This window comes from Electrona antarctica, assembly GCF_951216825.1.
Source record: "Electrona antarctica genome assembly, chromosome: 1".
NCBI classification, from domain to species: Eukaryota; Metazoa; Chordata; class Actinopteri; order Myctophiformes; family Myctophidae; genus Electrona; species Electrona antarctica.
The window spans coordinates 19,012,984-19,032,834 of NC_136806.1; the positions used below are offsets into that span (position 1 = coordinate 19,012,984).

General features: G+C 42.4%; 2 protein-coding genes across 3 annotated transcripts in view; one reads left to right on the forward strand and one right to left on the reverse strand.

The window, feature by feature from the left end:
- Positions 1 to 19,851, forward strand: part of elp1 (elongator acetyltransferase complex subunit 1) — a 226,919-nt gene that overhangs the window by 162,320 nt on the left and 44,748 nt on the right. The gene's annotated exons all lie outside the window — the stretch shown is intronic.
- Positions 1 to 19,851, reverse strand: part of tbc1d2 (TBC1 domain family, member 2) — a 28,581-nt gene that overhangs the window by 882 nt on the left and 7,848 nt on the right. The window contains exons 4-17 of one of the 2 annotated variants that reach the window (XM_079503469.1): positions 12,138 to 12,264; positions 11,222 to 11,340; positions 10,734 to 10,851; positions 10,502 to 10,643; positions 10,031 to 10,300; positions 9,629 to 9,754; positions 9,315 to 9,425; positions 8,282 to 8,451; positions 5,997 to 6,108; positions 4,900 to 5,100; positions 4,424 to 4,611; positions 2,805 to 2,925; positions 2,113 to 2,298; positions 476 to 564 (exon numbers count right to left, since the gene is read on the reverse strand). In XM_079503469.1, coding sequence (XP_079359595.1) covers positions 476 to 564; positions 2,113 to 2,298; positions 2,805 to 2,925; positions 4,424 to 4,611; positions 4,900 to 5,100; positions 5,997 to 6,108; positions 8,282 to 8,451; positions 9,315 to 9,425; positions 9,629 to 9,754; positions 10,031 to 10,300; positions 10,502 to 10,643; positions 10,734 to 10,851; positions 11,222 to 11,340; positions 12,138 to 12,264 — 2,080 coding nt within the window. Of the gene's footprint in view, positions 1 to 475; positions 598 to 2,112; positions 2,299 to 2,804; positions 2,926 to 4,423; positions 4,612 to 4,899; positions 5,101 to 5,996; positions 6,109 to 8,281; positions 8,452 to 9,314; positions 9,426 to 9,628; positions 9,755 to 10,030; positions 10,301 to 10,501; positions 10,644 to 10,733; positions 10,852 to 11,221; positions 11,341 to 12,137; positions 12,265 to 19,851 lie in introns of both variants that reach the window. The other variant, XM_079503468.1, reaches the window with a different exon arrangement.

Consider the following 19,851-nt stretch of genomic DNA (forward strand, 5'->3'; position numbering starts at 1 on the left):
TACAAAGTAACAGAATTAACAGGAACAGCACAATAACAATACAGGTTAAAAGAACATACATAGATCAACACAAGGAAATCAATGGGTAAGCATAACAATAAGTAACAGAATAAACATCAACAAAAAATAATCTTATAACGGCAGACGAGTGGACTTTCAGGAGGGCCTTTTCCGAGGATCTAAGGCAGCGCTCTGGTTCATAGGAGGGCAGCAAGGCTTTAATGTAGCTGGGAGCCAATCCCTGCCGGGCTTTAAAAGTTACCAATAAAATCTAACCAGGTAATCAGTGGAGTGCAGTTAGGATGGTGTAATTAATGTGATCGTTAGTTCATCTAAGTTACTTACAGCTAGGTACAGGACAGTAAATTGTCAGGTTAGGTTAGCTGGACAATTCTAAACGTTTGAGGGGGTTTATGGAACTCTTTCCACTCTTTACTGATTAGGATTTGAGAACACTGGACTGAGGTGACCTTACCTTCCATCAGTGATGGTCTTGGTGAAAAAGCGAAGGTACTGGTAGATCTCGACACTGTCATGGATCTTCAAAATAGCCTCCTCTTTGTACTTGAAGAGGGCAAGAGCATAGCGGAACATCACCTGAAGTATTCAAAAATACATTTTGTTTTTAGATCAATGCATTGCTGTATTGAAAATTTCAACATTTCCCCCAAAAATGAAAAACGAATTGAAGTGAAAATAGCCAATTTACTAGATGTGTCTGCTCTGCTGAAGCAAGTTAGAGCAAGCGGCGGAACCAGGGGGGGGGGGGGCGGACGGCGGTCGCGAGACATGGCCAAAGCATTTCTGGGGGTCCCCAGCCAAAACGGATTAGAACAACAGCCAGGTCATAAAGTCATTCATCAGGGCTTAAATTAAAACGTGGATTGCATGCGTCTATGAGAGCGTCACTGTAAATGGTGCAAAAGGGGCACCTTTAAATCTCCTCCATGGGGGCTGGAAAAAACAACTTCCTGCAGCTATGCCTCAGGCATTATTGATTTCTCTTCCTTCGTGTGAGAATCTAGTCTGTGGAATCGGTCTGAAGTTTACTCTATATCTAACTTTTGTTGCCAAACTTTATATTTTCACTTGGCTATGTCTTGCTTGAAGATGTACCTCAGCATGGATTTAATAGCACAAACACATCAATATCATGCGTTGGGCAACGAAATTGTTAGCGACGTCCCTGCAGGGGAAGCAATGCAAACTCCACACAGAAAGGCCTCTAATAATATATAATTCATACTCAGGAGCACCTTCTTGTTGTGAGACAATTTTAAAGTGGTACTGAATCAGTACCACTGATCATCAGTACTACTGATGTACATTACAGAAAAGCAGGTTTGTGTGATTTTCGAGATGCCTACTGTATGTGGGTTTGACTCCACAAACTAAAATGACAAAAATAGCAAAGAATCTTGGTCCTCGCTGACACAAAATACGTCTCCTCACACAACAGCACACAGAAGAGGAAAAACTCATCACTGTGCAAAACTGTCGATTCGCCTATACAGTGCACTTTGCATCAGTATGCCTATGTTTACAGGTACCAGCATAGGGCCCTGGTTCTCCAAAGGAGTGCTATTCTGTAGCTGACCTGGCATTCGTGTTGATTTTGACAGCAAATTTTGATTTAGTTTTATCATAGACAGTCTTTTTTCAATGTCATGTTTTAGTCACCTGAAATGTTTTACTTTTAGTCTAGTTTTAGTTGACTTACTATCATTCTAGTCGACTAAATCTACAGTTGATTTTGTCGACAAAACAATATTTTGGCGGGCCTTGATGGCGTCGTAATGCCTGATTTTACACTTGGTTGCATGCTGAAAATAGCCAATATTGCGTTGTGAGCTTGTAGATCTGCAGCTATTTTAAACATAAAATGACTTGTCTTTTAGTTATACGGCTTCTCCACTAGTCCCTCCCTAACATTTTAGTCTAGTTTTAGTCAGGGAATAAATGTAGTCGACAAACATTTTTCGTCACAGTTTTAGTCGACGGAAGCAACAAGGAAGGTGGCCAATGAAACAGAGCCCTTCAGGAATCAATAGATAGAGGATAATAAAACATGTACGTGTCGTGCATTCATGATTGGCCGTGCAGTAACCATACCTTAGTGCCCTCGAACAGGAAGGCATCCCACACAGGGAGCAGGATGTCACTGGGGAGGCTCTCCACAAACGCCACCAGGAACCAGTTGAAGGTGATGAGGGAAACATCGATATTATGCTCCTCAAAGTGGGCCATGAGCCTGGGCAGCTTGTCTGTCATGAAGTCTTTCAGCACTCGTTGGTCTGCCTGCAGCAGTTCAAATGAGTTTCCTTATTTTAGTAAAAAAGAAAAAAACATGCACACACAAAAACCCACACTACATCTAAAACACTAAAAGCCAGATACACTAAAAGCCAGATACTGCCTAGGTTAAACTGATTATGGCTCAATGGTTAGATATGGCACCTAATATGAAGCTGGAATATGTGCTGGATAATTCACTTGGGACACTGTTCATCCAATCAGTTGCACTAGCCTCGACGACCTTACAGGCGTATGCAAAGGCTCAACTCATGTATTTTAAAATTTTCTGTAAACATAGCAGTCTATAGTGTATACGCATAGTTATTTACAGTAGATATTCCACTGTTAGACGAGTGTTAGGTTCTTAGCTTACGTATGATTCTTGATGACTATTTTTGATGTATTTGATCTATTACAATGTGTTGTTCTTGCTTACTGTAAATCGCTCTGGATTAAGAACGTCTGCTAAATGCCTAAATTGTAATCAGCATGGAGCTGCCTGACCTGACCTGGGATGCGATGAGGTTTTTGGTGTAGTAGTCCTGTGGCATGATGTATTCCACCACTGCTACCAGGCACCAGAAGGCATCCTCCTCTTTCTCTAGAACCAGCAGTGCGATAGCAGCAACTCTGATGGAGAGGGTGGGGAATGGATTTCAGACTGCAGAATGGCAAAACCCTTTGCATTTAATGATATAGCATGCATAGCTCCGTAGATGTCATATCTTTGTTATTTGATGTCTGTATGTATGTTAGGACTGAGTAGGGTCATTGTGCAGGTGAGTGTTCAGTACATACATTTGACTGATTATGATGAGTGAGCAGTGCCTTTGACCATTAGATGGTGCAATTGCACCAGTTAATGTGAACAGTGTTTAAAGACTTTAACGCCCCCTCTGGTGACCTCGGACAAATTGATAAACTTCAAATGAGCCATGCTATTGAAGATATTCAGGCCGCGGCCATCTTGCCAGCAAGGTGCTAACTAGGTGCAACTACCCATTGACAGCCCATTCATCCATCATCCATCAACAGAAAAGTCCTATCTAATTGTATTAAACAACGTTAAACTCACCAACATTGAAGCTGTACGGAAAGCTTGAATTATCCTCTTTCAATCTGTAAAGGTTTTGTTTCATAAAAATCCATCATAGACTACTTATGAGCTACTTCCTGTCAAGTAATTCTGTGCAGGTTATTTTTCCACCAAGTGTCAGAGTTTGGGAGTGCTCGTTGGATATCACTCACCAGCCCTGCGTACCACCTGTTTTGAATAATGCAGGAGGCAGCAGGAGATTGCTTTACTGATAACGAGTGCTTCCAAACTCCAATACTTAGGAAAAAAATCACCTGCAAGGAATTTCTTGACAGGAAGAAGCTCATAATTCAAGCTATTTGCACAGCTGCAATGTTGGTGAGTTTGACAGGACTTTTCTTTTTGGGTGAATGGGCTGTCAATGGGAAGTTGCACCTAGTTAGCACCTACTGGCAAGATGGCCACGGTCTGAATGTCGTCAATGGAAGTCTGTGAATGTTATAAGGGCTTTTCAGGCGGGACACAATGCCTGCATTATCGTACTAGCGCCCCTCAGAAAACACACTTGTGTGAAGTTAGGGGACCCCAGACTTTTGGGGGCTTGTTTATGTACTCATATCTGTGAAAAATGAAATAAATGTATTACAAGATGTAAATTATGTCAGCGAGATGACATCTTATGTTGTCATTTACTGCCCTAAACAAACATTAAAGTCCATAGACTTTGCTGGCAAACTAATTACATCATATCTGCCCTAAACAAACATTAAAGTCCATAGACTTTGCTGGCAAACTAATTACATCATATCTGCCCTAAACAAACATTAAAGTCCATAGACTTTGCTGGCAAACTAATTACATCATATCTGCCCTAAACAAACATTAAAGTCCATAGACTTGGCTGGCTAACAAATTACATCATATCTGCCCTAAACAAACATTAAAGTCCATTGACTTCCTGTGTGATGTGACAACTCCTATAATGACGCCTTCAGAAACCATCGACCGGTAGTTCCATTGTATCTCCTGTCCGTATCTAATATGTACCTCTATAACTAGGGTATGTATGTGTGTTTTATTGTTGTACAGTACCTGTTTAGTCCCTGGCAGTATCCAATGGTAGGGTTCTGCCAGGAGAAGGCCAATAAGACACGCTGGAGTTGCTCCAGGACGGGGCTGGAAGGGGAGGAGAAGTGCTGATTGGTTGTGAGGGTGCGGTGGAGGTCCAACTGGATCTGTCTTGATGCTGGGTGGGTTGCGGTGCGACTCTTCTCACACAGCTAGAATGACAGTAGATTCATTACTGTTATTAATTAGACCAAAACGTTGAATTAATAAAGAGCAAGGTTTTTTTTGCAAGTTTCCGAGTTCCGACAGTGTGCAGGCCCTTTCCTTTGTTTTTCAAAGATACCCTTTTATTATATGCACTTTTGTCCTACGCACCTGTCACCAGCCTTTTTATATACATTAATGCACTAAGCAAATTTAGAATGAGCGACCGCCCGGCCTCCCTCCGTCCATTGAGTTTAATGGCCAGGTGGCGTTTTGGTGACCCCTGCCTTGTTTACCTGTTCATAGCGATGAGGATGGTGTTCCCTCATCAGTCTTGTCCGTGTTCGCACCATCCAGCGCCAAACCTGCTGCCGGTACTCTCGTGGGACTCCACATCGGAGCAGATTCTTGAGTTCTGGCGAGGGACAGAGGTCTTCTTCAGAGCGGCCAGCGAAGTACTGTGCCCAGCGACCAAGCAGTGGCCTGTCTCCAGCCTCCTGGAGTCACAAAGAAATAAGGTTAAATGCTGGCTTTACAGAGAAACAATAGAGCGTCGAAGTCCTGGCCGATACTTGGTCATCTCCTGGTTCCGAGGGCTTTGCGGAGGTTTTTCTCTATGGAGAATATCATGGGGTCATCTTAAGATATTGTCAGGGAGGTGTCTCTGTATCGTTTACGACAGTCAGTCACTTATATTTGATACAGTCTGTTTCTAGTGAAAATGTACAGTAACTAATTCGGCAGCAGTAACATTTCTCTCAGTCAGTTGATTCTTCATAACCATATGAGGATGATTTGTTTATTTTTCAAACACAGTTCTTAAAATCGATTGATCCCCTATGGACCGTGGACGTGGAGCGATATTGACATCAGACTTTGGTGCTCTATAACAGTGCTTTTCATTTCCTTTTTCATGTCTTTTATTCGGAATTTGAGCCACGGGCCTTTTGTTATAAGGATAACATTTTGTTAGGAGAGATACAGTAATAGGCAAACGTTGATCAAAATAACAATTCTTCTACATTCTCTAATTGTGTAAACTTCTTGTAGATTACCGGCAAGTACCGTAATGCAGATGTTTAACAGAAATGTAACTCTTGAGAGCATAACATTCATTTTACGCTATCAAGAGTTAAAGATCTAATCTAAGGGTCCATTTGATTAACCAACTCTCCATCATTTAGCTGGGGACCACCGCTGGAACCTACTCAAGGACCACTGGTGGTCCCCAGAACCAACTCTCCATCATTTAGCTGGGACCACCGCTGGAACCTACTCAAGGACCACTGTGCTCTATAAGAACACACAGTAGTTGAAACAGTAGTTGACCATATAAAAACATTGCCGGGGGGTGTACAGTACTACAGTAAGTAAGAAAGCCAAGTGTAAAGACCTGATGCAGCAGGTTGTGAGAGCGGATCTCCAGAGCCTGGATCTTAGCTAGCAGCTTCATGTCCTCCACCTCGTAGTCTGGAATAATCTTGAAGCCATACTCATCATGGTCCCTGAGCAGTGAGCACAGAACAGTAACAGTAATAATCTTGAAGCCATACTCATCATGGTCCCTGAGCAGTGAGCACAGAACAGTAACAGTAATAATCTTGAAGCCATACTCATCATGGTCCCTGAGCAGTGAGCACAGAACAGTAACATTACAGTAACCATACTCATCATGGTCCCTGAGCAGGGAGCACAGAACAGTAACATTACAGTAACCATACTCATCATGGTCCCTGAGCAGGGAGCACAGAACAGTAACATTACAGTAACCATACTCATCATGGTCCCTGAGCAGGGAGCACAGAACAGTAACATTACAGTAACCATACTCATCATGGTCCCTGAGCAGGGAGCACAGAACAGTAACATTACAGTAACCATACTCATCATGGTCCCTGAGCAGGGAGCACAGAACAGTAACATTACAGTAACCATACTCATCATGGTCCCTGAGCAGGGAGCACAGAACAGTAACAACATACTCATCATGGTCCCTGAGCAGTGAGCACGGAACAGAACATACTCATCATGGTCCCTGAGCAGTGAGCACAGAACAGTAACAAGAACAAGCCATATTCAGGTCAGTGGTTCTCAAACTTTTTGAAGTCAAGGACTCCCAAATTAATGAAGCATTTGGCCGTGGACCGCCATCTGAAAACATTTTGTGCCAGGGGATGTTGACTGACTTAATTGCTTCTTTGCTTCTCTTGGATTGCTGTTTCAGTATTGTTCACATTTCCAGCCATAGTGGTTTAGCAATAGTTTAAGATATTGTCTGACCCCTCCCTTCCTACAGTATCTGTCAAAATACGTTGACCAAATCTTTGTTCTGTGTTACACTGTTATTATAACTATCAATTTAAAGGGAATAGATTTATTTAGACAATAAGATCTGGAATTCTCATTTTATCAGAGCAATTAGAAGAAGCCTGATGGTTTAATAGTACACATTGAAACGTATTTTTGTTAACACAAAGTTCCACTATTGCTTGATAGAAGTCATGTCAGCGATAGTGTAGCTCCATCCCACATGTTCAAATAAACATACTGTGTATATTTTAATTGTTCAAATAACTAATTCAGACTATAAAATAAAATAAATACACATTTTATGAATGAGGTTGAATGTGTGGGCTGCTCTGTTTATCACCGCTCCCCACGTATTCTCTAGTGATGTTTTTATCACCGCTCCCCACGTATTCTCTAGTGATGTTTTTATCACCGCTCCCCACGTATTCTCTAGTGATGTTTTTATCACCGCTCCCCACGTATTCTCTAGTGATGTTTTTATCACCGCTCCCCACGTATTCTCTAGTGATGTTTTTATCACCGCTCCCCACGTATTCTCTAGTGATGTTTTTATCACCGCTCCCCACGTATTCTCTAGTGATGTTTTTATCACCGCTCCCCACGTATTCTCTAGTGATGTTTTTATCACCGCTCCCCACGTATTCTCTAGTGATGTTTTTATCACCGCTCCCCACGTATTCTCTAGTGATGTTTTTATCACCGCTCCCCACGTATTCTCTAGTGATGCTTTTTGGCCTCATATGCAGCCATTAATCCCTGTGTTTAAACTCAGGGGACAATTTGGTCCAAATTAAATCCATAATTGTGCAGGTTATCCCCAGTCAAGGTGGCTGCAGGGAATGACGTGCTTCCTAGCTGGATTCACCAGTAAGTGGCAGTACGTAATGAGCAGTTGAGACTAAAGAACCATCTAAGTCCATAATTTAATCTGACCCCTTCCTGAAAATGCCTATCTGTCCTGACCCCTTATCCATAATTTATACATTATGGATAATTATTACGGACTTAGATGGTTCTTCATCTCAACAGTAAATAAGGGTGCTCAGATGGGCAAAAGTCAGCAGAACTAGTCGTCCGAACTAGTGATTACCGGCCCAACTAACAACTCCAACTCTGACAACACTGTCATTCAGAAATAGTCTGGGGGTTCGAATCCACGTTTGTAGAGCGTCAAAACACAATTGGCGTGTGTTCTGAAGACTGATGGTGGGCAGGAGATGGGAGGAGTAAGACGGATGCTCTACGTTGTGTGTGTGTGTGTGTGTGTGTGTGTGTGTGTGTGTGTGTGTGTGTGTGTGTGTGTGTGTGTGTGTGTGTGTGTGTGTGTGTGTGTGTGTGTGTGTGTGTGTGTGTGTTATTTGGTATTACCTGACTGGGATGAGTTTGACGGCACCTTTCACTCCTTGCAGTGCATCCTCAATTAACTTCTTGACGGCCTCCTGCTGCCCCGGATCCAGAGCTTTATTCTCCTGTAGCTTCTGTAGAACGCCCAGATAGCGACTCTCGATCTGACAATTACTGGCCTCCAGGAATGCACACTGCAGCCAATAAGAGGAATAAAGTATCGTTTTTCGAGTATTATGGTCAAATTATTCCTTCTATTGTTACTATATGTTGTTTACCTTTGGCCTCATGATATGTTCTGTCCATCTAAATATCATAGAGTCAAGACACCATGGCACTAGCCAGGTAATCCACCCTGGTCGCGAAATTCAATTTAATTTTCAGCTGAATGAAAATTTAATTTAATTCCGCGACCAGGGTGGTTTACCAGGCTACCATGGCCACAGGCCTGGGATTTATGGCACAGCTTATTGATTGATTGATTGAAAATGTTATTCACAGTATGTAGAATGGGTACATTTCAACGAAAGTACAGGTCAATACAAAAACTGCTACGAGGATGAAACCAGAAAAATTCCTCCACACAGTCCACTCCCCTAGCATTGTTTCCTTTGTTGAAACAAACAGGTGGGACCAGATCATGGCCAGCAGGGGAAGGCCTACAGTATCTATACTGTCTTATTATACCTAGGTGACAATCAATATGTTCTCAATGTGGTTCTCTGGGTCATAGTTTGTAATACTTGAGGATGAGAAGAAAGCAGAAGACACTTGATGCAATGAAACAACATAATGTAATGTATTTCGCAACATTACATAATGTATGGTGCAAAAGACTATAGACAACTCACAAATGTTGTGGTGTAATAAAAGAACAAGTTTCATTTTCAGTTTTCAGTTTAAAAATTAGAGCAGAAAGAATATATAGCATCAATAAAGCTGCTCCTATTTAAAGACAAAGGTAAGAAGGTACGGCAGTTGCATTTAAAAACATCCACTCATTTAACCCAAGGCCAATCACTAAGCCTATGTGAATTTATCCTACAGGGAGACCTACCTTCACCATGAGGCTTTTCTCTTGTTCTGAGCTGTTCCTCCACAGTTTTGTCAACTGAAAGATCTCAGAGTTTAGGAATTTGTTCTGAATCTTATAAGCCTCAATGTCGTCCTGTGGAGGTAGGAGAAAAATAAAAGAACATCATCATCATCATCATAACTTTTCTATCCAGCTTCTGTCGTCTCTATCATGGCTTAAAAAGTCCATGAGCATCAAGACACTCTGCATTAGACAGCTCAGTTTGTGTTTTGTATCAGCTGGATCTAGTTTTCAAAACCCACCTATACTTGGAGATAGGACGGCGACGGCTTTACCTTCAGGTTCTCGATTTGCTCCTGGAGCTGTCTGAAGGTCTGCCTCCCCAGGCCATTGGACGGCGTGAGGGTCCGTCTGGGTTCGGCCATACAGGCGGCCACCTGCTCCGACAGCTTCAGTATCACCTGGGAAAATGCAGGACACAAGTTATTTTACCAATGTAAGCAGCCGTACATTGGTACTCCCTGACACTATACTATTCGCTATGCAATTTCCTTAAAAATGAGGACCGCTGGCGGCGCTAACTCAATACGCAGGATTTGAAACGCAATGAAGTGAACATTAAAATAATTCAAGGTTCAACTTTATAGACTAACAACAACTTAAAAAGGCCTATCTATCTTGAGCCACGCCAAGTTCTGAGCTGCACACATTGCATCTTAGTCCCTCCTCCTCCTCACCTCCTGCTTGGCGTGGTTCTTCTCCATCGTCAGCCTGATGTTCTCCTGCAGTTCGGCCACATGTGCGTCTCTCTGGGCTAGGCTCTGCCTCAGCCCCTCCCCCTCCGTCTTCAGATCCTCCAGTTTGCTGCGCAGGTCGGCAGCCTGGCGCTCCCGATGCCGTAGCAATTCCAGGCGCTCCTGTTCGCCCGTGGCCGCCAGGAAATCTGCACACGTTCGCTTCTCTAGCTGGGCCGCCTCCAGGGCCTTGTGTAGGAGCCAAACGAGCTCCTGAAAGAGGCGGAGAACATAATAACAAGAATGAATTGCATTTTATAGAGCTCTTCTAAGTAAAGCGCTTTACAATGGTTCATACATTGGGAGGTGAAGCGGCAGCCGACACCAGCTGCCGCTGGTTTCCCCACCATAATTAACCAAACAATTTAATATTTCAATCAATAAACCCACAAATTTATAATTCCTTTTGTATACCTTCTGAGCTTTGACTTCTTCTGTCAGCATGTGTTTTTCTTGTTGGAGGCGGGACATCTTGTCTGAGTCTCCGGACGTGTCCCTGCGGACCATGGGCATGGTGGCAGAACTACAGCTCTTCTTCCTCCTGCTCCGCTGGGACCTGAACAGCGACGGGGACTGACTGCCGTCCGTGCTCCTCTGGGACCTGAACAGCGACGGGGAATGACTGCCGTCCGTGCTCCGCTGGGACCTGAACAGCGACGGGGACTGACTGCCGCCCGTCACTGCTGGCTGTTGTTGGCTCGCTGGGCCAGCCAGAAGGACAGGAGTGGTGCAGGGGTTCAGAGTGTCAACGGGAGTCGTGGGGGCTGCATGGCAACAGGGAGGAGTTAATTGGTTGACTGCTGGGCATCGGATGCATGTGTACGTGCGTGTTGTTTCTGGATGTTTTTGTATTTCACTTGAATTCTCATGTATTACTGTATGTTAAATTAGACGTTGTTGCATTACTGTTGCCTTTGTAGACTATAACCATATGCATCCCTCGATTCCCTCTTCTGGGAAATGTGGGATGGCCTGGTCATATGCAAATATTTGGTAATTTTTATTTTATTTTTTGAAAATTGCTATTTTCAGCTTTTTTCAATGCCATCATAATGTGTGTGTGTGTGTGTGTGTGTGTGTGTGTGTGTGTGTGTGTGTGTGTGTGTGTGTGTGTGTGGTACTGCAGTGACCTACTAGTGAGGACGATGCTTGGTGTCGGGCTGTTTGGAGTCCACGGTGGAGCTTCCACATGGAACACGCTCTGACTCACCTCCACAGAGTTTCTCTTGGAACGCAGACTGTGGACTGAGTTCCTGTACAGGACCACAGGCAGCGCACGCACGCACGCACACACACACACACACACACACACACACACACACACACACACACACACACACACACACACACACACACACACACACACACACACACACACACACACACACACACACACACACACACACACACGTTTTTAATAAAGGCTAAATGTACAGTACGGTGAACATACAAACCCAAAGACATACTGCCCTGAAAAGCTAAACTACAACCACACCGTGCTAGCCTGAGCTTGCCAGTGATAAAACTGAAAGTAAGAGATGTTGCAACATTATAAATTCCTTGCTGTGGCAGAAATCTGGCTAATGTTTCTGCAATGCCTGAATTGTGAAGTTAAAAAATAAAAAAAAACATATGTAGATTATGAATGTGGCCAATACCCATAGGGCCTTATTATCATCAATGCCTTACCCCTTATCCATACACATCTTTGCCTTCTTTTTTTTTACTATTAAAAAAAACATTTTTGTATAGTTCAAATTGCTCACAACATGTCGATGTAGATCGGCTAGTTGAACAATTTTAAAATGATTTTCCAAATGGTAAAAAATAAGTTTAGGGATAAGGGGCGAGGCACTGACAAAAATAGGGCCCTTAGTCTTATTATTGCCAACATCATCCAAATAAACATAACACATTTACACTACTAAAGCACCATTTAAATGCAGTCAGACAGGCGGAACCATGTAGGCAGAATCTCTCGGTTTAACACTTGTATCTGTGATAATAAGCAGTCAGGTCTGATACGTATGAAATGGGACAGCGGACTCACTGGATCTCGATGAGAGGGTGTTTGATGGACATGTTGGCCAGCGGGGTGCGTTGAGACGGAGCTGGCCGGCTGGCTGCCTCCTCCCCCACCAGGCCCAACGGGGTCTTCACTGTGGGCAGGAAGTTATCTGCAGAGACAGTGGTGGAAAAAAGTAGTCAAATGTTTTTACCTAAGTAAAAGTATCAATAGTGCAATATAGAAATAACTCTGTTAGAAGTAAACGTCTGGAATTCAAAATGTACTTGAGTGAAAAGTACAAAAATATTGGCATCCAAATGTACTTACTACTTAAAGTACGAAAAGTAAAAGTGCTCATTATGCAGAATGTCTCAAGTTTTCAAATGTATAAAAATCTTTTGAAAATAGCAGATCTACAAGCTCACAATGCGCCACATCGCGACGCAATGTGAGCTTGTAGATCGGCTATTTTCAAATGGCCGAAATGTATGAAGCTGAAGGGGTTAATGTATGTTTTGTAATAATAATCCAAAGTAACTAGTAGTAACCAGTTTTCAAATATATTCATTGGAGTAAAAGTACAATATTTGCCTCTGAGATGCAGTGGAGTAGAAGTAAAAGAACTGGAAATCGGAAATACTCAATACCGCAAATTATTGCGTATTGTTCTTAACCCATTTTGACCTGAGATCAGATTCTAAAAATGTCTTCTACATCCTGACAGTTTTCTGAAAAAGCTATGTTTCTATGTCAGTCGTTCTTCGATTTTTCAAAAATAGCAGACCTATACAAGCTCGTAGCGCGCCACTCGGTGGCACGCTATGAGCTTGTAGATCTGCTATTTTTCAATAGCTAAAGCATAACATAATGCTAACACCAAAAGGGGTTCCCGCTAAGTTCTTAAGTATTGTTATTTTACACCACTGTCTGCAGAACGGGAAGTAGAGCCTTAAGTGAGCCAACATGCTCTGATGGTGGAGGTTTGCACAAAGGCTAGTAGTGGAGGGAGGGAGGGAGGGAGGGAGGGAGGGAGGGAGGGAAGGTGGGTGGTGCGCATGAGCTCAGAGCTTCCTCTGAAACACAATGAGGCTGACATCATGCTGAGTCCCACTGCCTGTGCTCCATAGACCTGAGGTCAGGTCTATGCTTAATGCTTGCCAGATAAAATAATAATGAGGAAAATTATGAAAATTAAGTATCAGGGAATGTTCCATCCGGGAGTTGACTCAGAACATGGAAGGTGTTCCATTCCATTAGCCATTGAAGGTCACTGTTTTTTCCGCTCTGTGTTTAGTCTCTTTCGCGCCTGGATTAACTCCAGCGTATCCTCATCTGTGAATTTTACCAAGCCATCCGCAGTAATCATGCTTTGGCACTTATAGTGAGAGTTCAGTTCAGCACACGGTATCAGTAGCACTTTCACTCAATTCCATTTTGTATCAGTCAATACCGATTAGAAAACAGTTGTATAATGAAAACCTAACCATGTCTCAACGTGATGATTACTAATACATACAGAGAATACATTGTAATTACATATAACCTTCTTTCATTATCTAGCAGTTGGACAGTCAGTCAGTCAGTCAGTCAGTCAGTCAGTCAGTCAAGAACCTCAATAGATCTAGAAATAAATAATAATAATAATAATTTCTTTAAGAAACTGTTAAAGTGCAGCCATAATTTGGTAAAATAAAAGATATTCAACCAACCATTGACCGTTAAAACCTACAAATGTTAGAGGATGAGATAGAACAAACGCCTTGAATGTTGGGAGGCCATACATAACAGACCTGAAATAATTATTAGTATTATTATGCAAGGATATTTACATAATATATCCGTGTACAGCTATACAGTATGCAACCATATATGTGTAGCAATACACACATACAGTACGCTAAACTAAGAAGCTTTCCAACTGATACACACAGGTAGTTTAGAATGAAAGTAAGACGGAGAACTCATACGCACTATAATGACGAAAGGCTTTCGTAACAACACCAACTGTAGAGGAAGCTAAGTTACCTAACCCAGTGCTAGACCAACCAACTATGCAGATGAACTGTTCCTCCAATGCTGGCACAGTGTGGGGGCAAGTCACAACAAGAACAGAACTATATACCTCCTGAACCAGTCTGAGTCAGAGGGAATGACAGGACTTTTCTACCTCTTATCTTGTGATACAGTTGGAGGCCATCGATATTGTCCTTTTCTTTTTGCTGAGGTTTGCGTGATCTGCACAAAAGGACAGTTAACCCATTTTGGGCAGGAACCCCTTTTGGTGTTTTAAACATTATGTTATAATTTAGCTATTGAAAAATAGCAGATCTACAAGCTCATAGCGCGCCACCGAGTGGCACGCTACGAGCTTTGTAGGTCTGCTATTTTTGAAAAATCGTGAAAATATTTATTTCAGAAAACTGGAGGATTATAAATAATGTGGTCAAGCGTCAAAAAATATTGTCCTATTTGAAAAAAGAAAAATGTCAAATAGCCTTTTTACAGGAAACTCACCTGTCTGAACTAGAACACATGAAATTACAGCGTAACTGGGTAGGCCAGGTATATCACTCCTCATACAATACAAAAAGCCGTGGAGTAGTTATTCTTGTACATAAGAATCTCCCATTTACCCTAGAAAAGGCTGTGACTGACGATGAGGGGAGATATGTCTTGCTATCTGGTTACCTTTATGGTGAACATATTCTTTTGGGCTGTGTATACGCTCCTAATGTATTTGAGGCCTCCTTTTTCTCTAAATTACTGTCTGCAATATCCGCATTTTCAATTAATTATACCATCATTGGGGGAGATTTTAACTCTGCTCCTAACTCAAATGTCGACCAGTCAACCCCACGACCTACCCCGTCTCGTAAAAGTGTCAGACTTGGAGAACTATGTAATGATTTGGAGCTATTTGATGTTTGGAGAGTACTCAACTCAAGAACAAGAGACTTTACTTTTTTCTCTCGACCCCACCAGGTGTACTCTAGAATCGATTTTTTTCTGACGTCTAGAATGATATTGGATAGGACTAAGGAGTGTATAATAGGCATACAGACGCTCTCGGATCACTGTCCAGTTAGCCTGACTATCCGCCCCCCTTATAGGGACCCTACCAGTAGACAATGGCGTTTGAATCCTTCTTTGATGAGCAGCCCCCCGTTTGTGGAATATATCACTAACAAATGGAAGTTTTTCTTCTCTGTAAACAAAACTCCCGGGATGAGCCCCTCCACATTGTGGGAGGCAGCAAAGGCTTATCTCCGGGGCTGTATTATTTCGTACAATTCGGCTCAACGGAAAGAGGCCATCAAAAATCAATTGGAACTTGAAAAATTAATCTTAAAATTGGAATCTGAATGTAAACGTTCCTGGTCCAATAATTTGGCAAAACAATTAGATGCCGCCCGTTCAGCTCTAGACCAACTTCTGACAAAACAAGCTGAGTCCACCATTTACGCTGCAAAGCACCAGTTCTATGACTCGGGAAACAAACCCGGTCGACTTTTGGCTCGACTGGCTAAAGGTAAACAGAATTCTAACACAATATCCTCCCTCAAAGATGACAACGAAGTTAGCCATCACATCTCGAAGGATATAAATAGAATTATGAAATCCTTTTACCAAAAGTTATACACTTCGGAATGTGGAACCTCTGACCAGCAGAGGAAAGACTTTCTTGATAAAATAACATTTCCGTCATTGTCTGAAGAACACAGAGAGTCTCTCTGTAAAGATATAACAGAGGAAGAAATACTCAAAACGATAAAAACCCTTAAAGGGGGTAAGGCCCCAGGCCCGGACGGTTACGGCCCAGAATTCTACAAAAAAATGAGTAAGGTTATAGTCGGTCCTTTGAGAGAGATGTATGCAGACTCATTACAAAGAGGCAGTCTTCCCCAAACCCTGAACCTGGCTAACATATCTCTCATCCTTAAAAAAGATAAACCAGCCGACATGTGTGGCTCATATAGGCCCATTAGCTTAATAGCGGTGGACAGTAAAATACTCTCCAAATTATTAGCAAGGAGGATAGAGGGACTGCTGCCTCTGATAATAAACCCAGACCAGTCAGGTTTTGTACAAGGCCGACACTCCATTACAAACGTGAGGCGATTATTGAATGTTATACAGTACTCTAATCAGCTGAAACACAAAGCGCTAGCAGTGTCACTTGACGCGCAGAAAGCTTTTGATAGAGTAGAATGGCGGTATTTGTTCGACGTCATGGAGAGATTTGGACTTGGAGGGAATTTCCTTAAGTGGATTCAAACCATCTACCACTCTCCTGTGGCCAGTGTCCTTACCAATGGTACCTGCTCTGAGCCTTTCCCCTTAGCAAGAGGCACAAGGCAGGGGGACCCCCTAAGCCCATTACTGTTTGCCGTTGCACTCGAACCGCTGGCCGAGGCTATCCGGTGTCATCATGAAATTGAGGGGGTCTCACTCACACCCGGGGGCACCCCCCACAAAATAGCTTTATATGCAGATGACATTATACTGTTTCTTTCCTCCCCGAAGAGGTCAGTGCCTACTGTCCTCTCAATTGTTAAAGACTTTGGCGCTATCTCAGGCTATAAAATTAACCAAAGTAAATCTGAGGCTATGCCACTAGGAACCCTGACCCAATCAGACATCCCAGATAACTTTCCCTTCAAATGGACTACGTCAGGATTCACATATCTGGGCATTAAAGTCTCCCCCAACTTAAAAGATCTGTCACGTCTGAATCTGGCCCCAGTCACTACAGCTGTTAAGAGAGATCTGGAAAGGTGGCATGACCTCCCACTATCGTTCCTGGGACGGGCCAGTCTAATAAAAATGAACATTCTACCCCGCCTTCTATACCCCTTACAAATGCTTCCCTTATGGGTATCCAAAAAAGATGTCAAAGATCTGGAGAAGGCTTTTTCTAAGTTCATTTGGCATGGAAAGAGACCCAGGCAAAGATTTAAAATATTGCAGCTACCAACCAGTAAAGCGGGCCTTGCCATGCCAAATATACTATTCTATAACTGGGCCTGTCACGCTCGTTACATCTGGGAATGGCTACAAGCCTATCTACACAATAAGAACTGTGTGGACTCGTGGGGCTGCTCACCAAATTCACTATGGGCACTGGTAACCGGTAATAAAGATACGATTCATAGGGAGATACGAGGCAATCTAATTATCTATAATTCTATCAGAGTGTGGCGACAGATTACCATACACATAGGGAGAGGAGACCAAAGGTCATTGCTAATACCAATCTCTAGCAACCATGAATTTGGACCTGGGCGCAGTTCTGCCATCTTTAAGACCTGGCACTCACTAGGGCTTCGTGTATTGGGAGATCTATTTAGAGATGGTGTTCTGATGTCGTTTCAGCAATTGCAGACACAGTTCAATCTCCCAAGAGAACATTTTTTTGGTTTCCTGCAAATACGACATTTTATTAACTCACTACAGCTGCCAACACCACTGGGCTCCCTTTACAGTAAAACAGAACATTTCTTACGCAACTGTAGTAAGGTATCACATTTCATTTCATCGTTTTACTCACTGCTGTACTCACTGGACTCCCAGGAGTTACCATCCCTCCGCAAATGGGAGAGAGATTTTAACAATGAATATATTGAAGACGACTGGCAAGAGGCCATTGACTCAGTTAAAAAGGTTTATACCTGTAACAGACTAAGAGAAACACAATATAAAATTCTTCACAGATTACACATCACACCTGTGTTACTAAACAAAATGGACCGTTCAATATCTCCTTTATGTTCGAAATGTCAAACAGATCTGGGTACCTACTATCACTACTTTTGGGAATGTAAATGTATATCCAGGTTCTGGGGCCAAGTGGCACGTGAGTTAAGCGACATTTTCAAGGTGAAAATAAAGAAGGATCCGGGAGCTTTCTTACTGGGACTCCCGTCAAAAGAAATTAATTTGACACCCTTACAATTCAAACTATTTGATAAACTTCTACTTTCAGCCCGGAAATGCATTCTGATAAATTGGATTAAGGATAAGCCCCCATCTATACAAATGTGGTATAGAGAGATCTTCGGGGTGCTACCCCATGAAAGACTCTGTGCAATGCAGAGAGGAAACGATGCTTCCTTTCAGGTGTTGTGGGCTCCATTATTAGACTATTTTCCTACTGAAATTTCTCGGATCCTTCTAAAGGCCCAATGCCCCATTGAGTGGACAGACCTAGGATAGAAAAACAAAAATGGAAAAAACTGTATGTCTACATGTGAATGGGCTCGAGGCATGTGCAATACCGTGGCTGTCTTGGTTGGCTTTCCTTTTTTGCTTGTTTTTCTTTTTCTTTCTGTTTTGCTTCATATGGTATGGTATGATGGCATAGATAAACTGGAGGAACCCCCCCCCCCCCCCCCCCATGTCCCAATGTTTGTTTTGTCTGCTTGTAAAGTATCTGTAAGTAACTGTATGTGAAAAATCTTAAAAACCAATAAAAATATTAAAAATAGAAAACTGGAGGATTTAGAAGGATTTTTTAAAATTTTGAGGTCAGGCCTAAATGGGTCAAATGATAAGGGACAATATCGGTGGCACCCAACTGTACACTCTTTAAAATTGGGGCAGCAGTAGCCTCGGTACCCAGGCCTTTATTTTCATTCGCGTTAGCTCAGGAAGTAGAGCGGCTGCTTGCGAATCGGAAGGTTCCCAGTTAGATTCCCGGCTCCCCCCTATAGGTTAGTGTCAAAGTGTCCTTGAGCAAGACACAAGCCTTAACTGCTCCCGATGAGAAGGTTGGTGCCCTGCGATGTTTCGTCCACTGTCGGTGTGTGAATGTAATGTAAATGCACATTGTAATTAAAGTGCTTTGGATAAAGGCGCTATATAAATGCACAGTTTACAATTTGGTAGTAATAACAATACACATTCCTTGACAAAAAAAGAAATATCTCTATTCTCTAATGTCTCTTAGGTTGATCTGATGATCTACTGTAAGGCCGGCCCCATTTACACTGGCAGCCATATCCAGCCTAAATCAGATCTGTGCCACATCCAGATTGGATTCCAGTTGTTTAGTCTCTTCAAATCTGATTTCAGGAGATCCGTCTCAGTCTGAAAGCAGTAATCTGATCTAAATCGGATTCCATGTGACTTGTTTGTGTTTAGACTTATTTAAACAAATCTTGGCACAGATCTGATTCGTGCTGGATTTGGCTGCCAGTCTGAACACAAAGATCTGTGACAGATCCGATCTGGTCACTTGCAAATGCAGTCGGGCCAAAAGTTCAGAATTGAGAAATAAATCAGATTTGAATCGGATTTGACTGGATGTGACTGCAGTCTAAATAGGGCCAAATTACTCTAATAATTACACTGATAAGTATTAAGTAAGTAGTAAAAAACGTTTTTTTCGACTCCCGATCCCGACGGCCTTTACTGCATGTCATCCCCCCCATCTCTCTCCCCATTTCCTGTCAGCCTACTGTCTGTCCCACCATAAAAATATATAAAATAAAGGCGAAAGCGTATATGTGTATATTTGTACGTCTTTAAATGTTCTGATGAATTAAAAATGGATGACCCTTATGTAAACAAGTTTTAGAACTTTTTCTGGTTTTATCCTCGTAGCAGTTTTTGTATTGACCTGTACTTTTGTTGGAACTGTACCCATTCTACAAACTGTTAATAACATCTTAACATGTTATTAACATATTGCACTGCTTGATTTGCGGCCGGTTTTATGCCCTTTGCTATTGTTAATTGCCTCAACGTTATTTTGTTT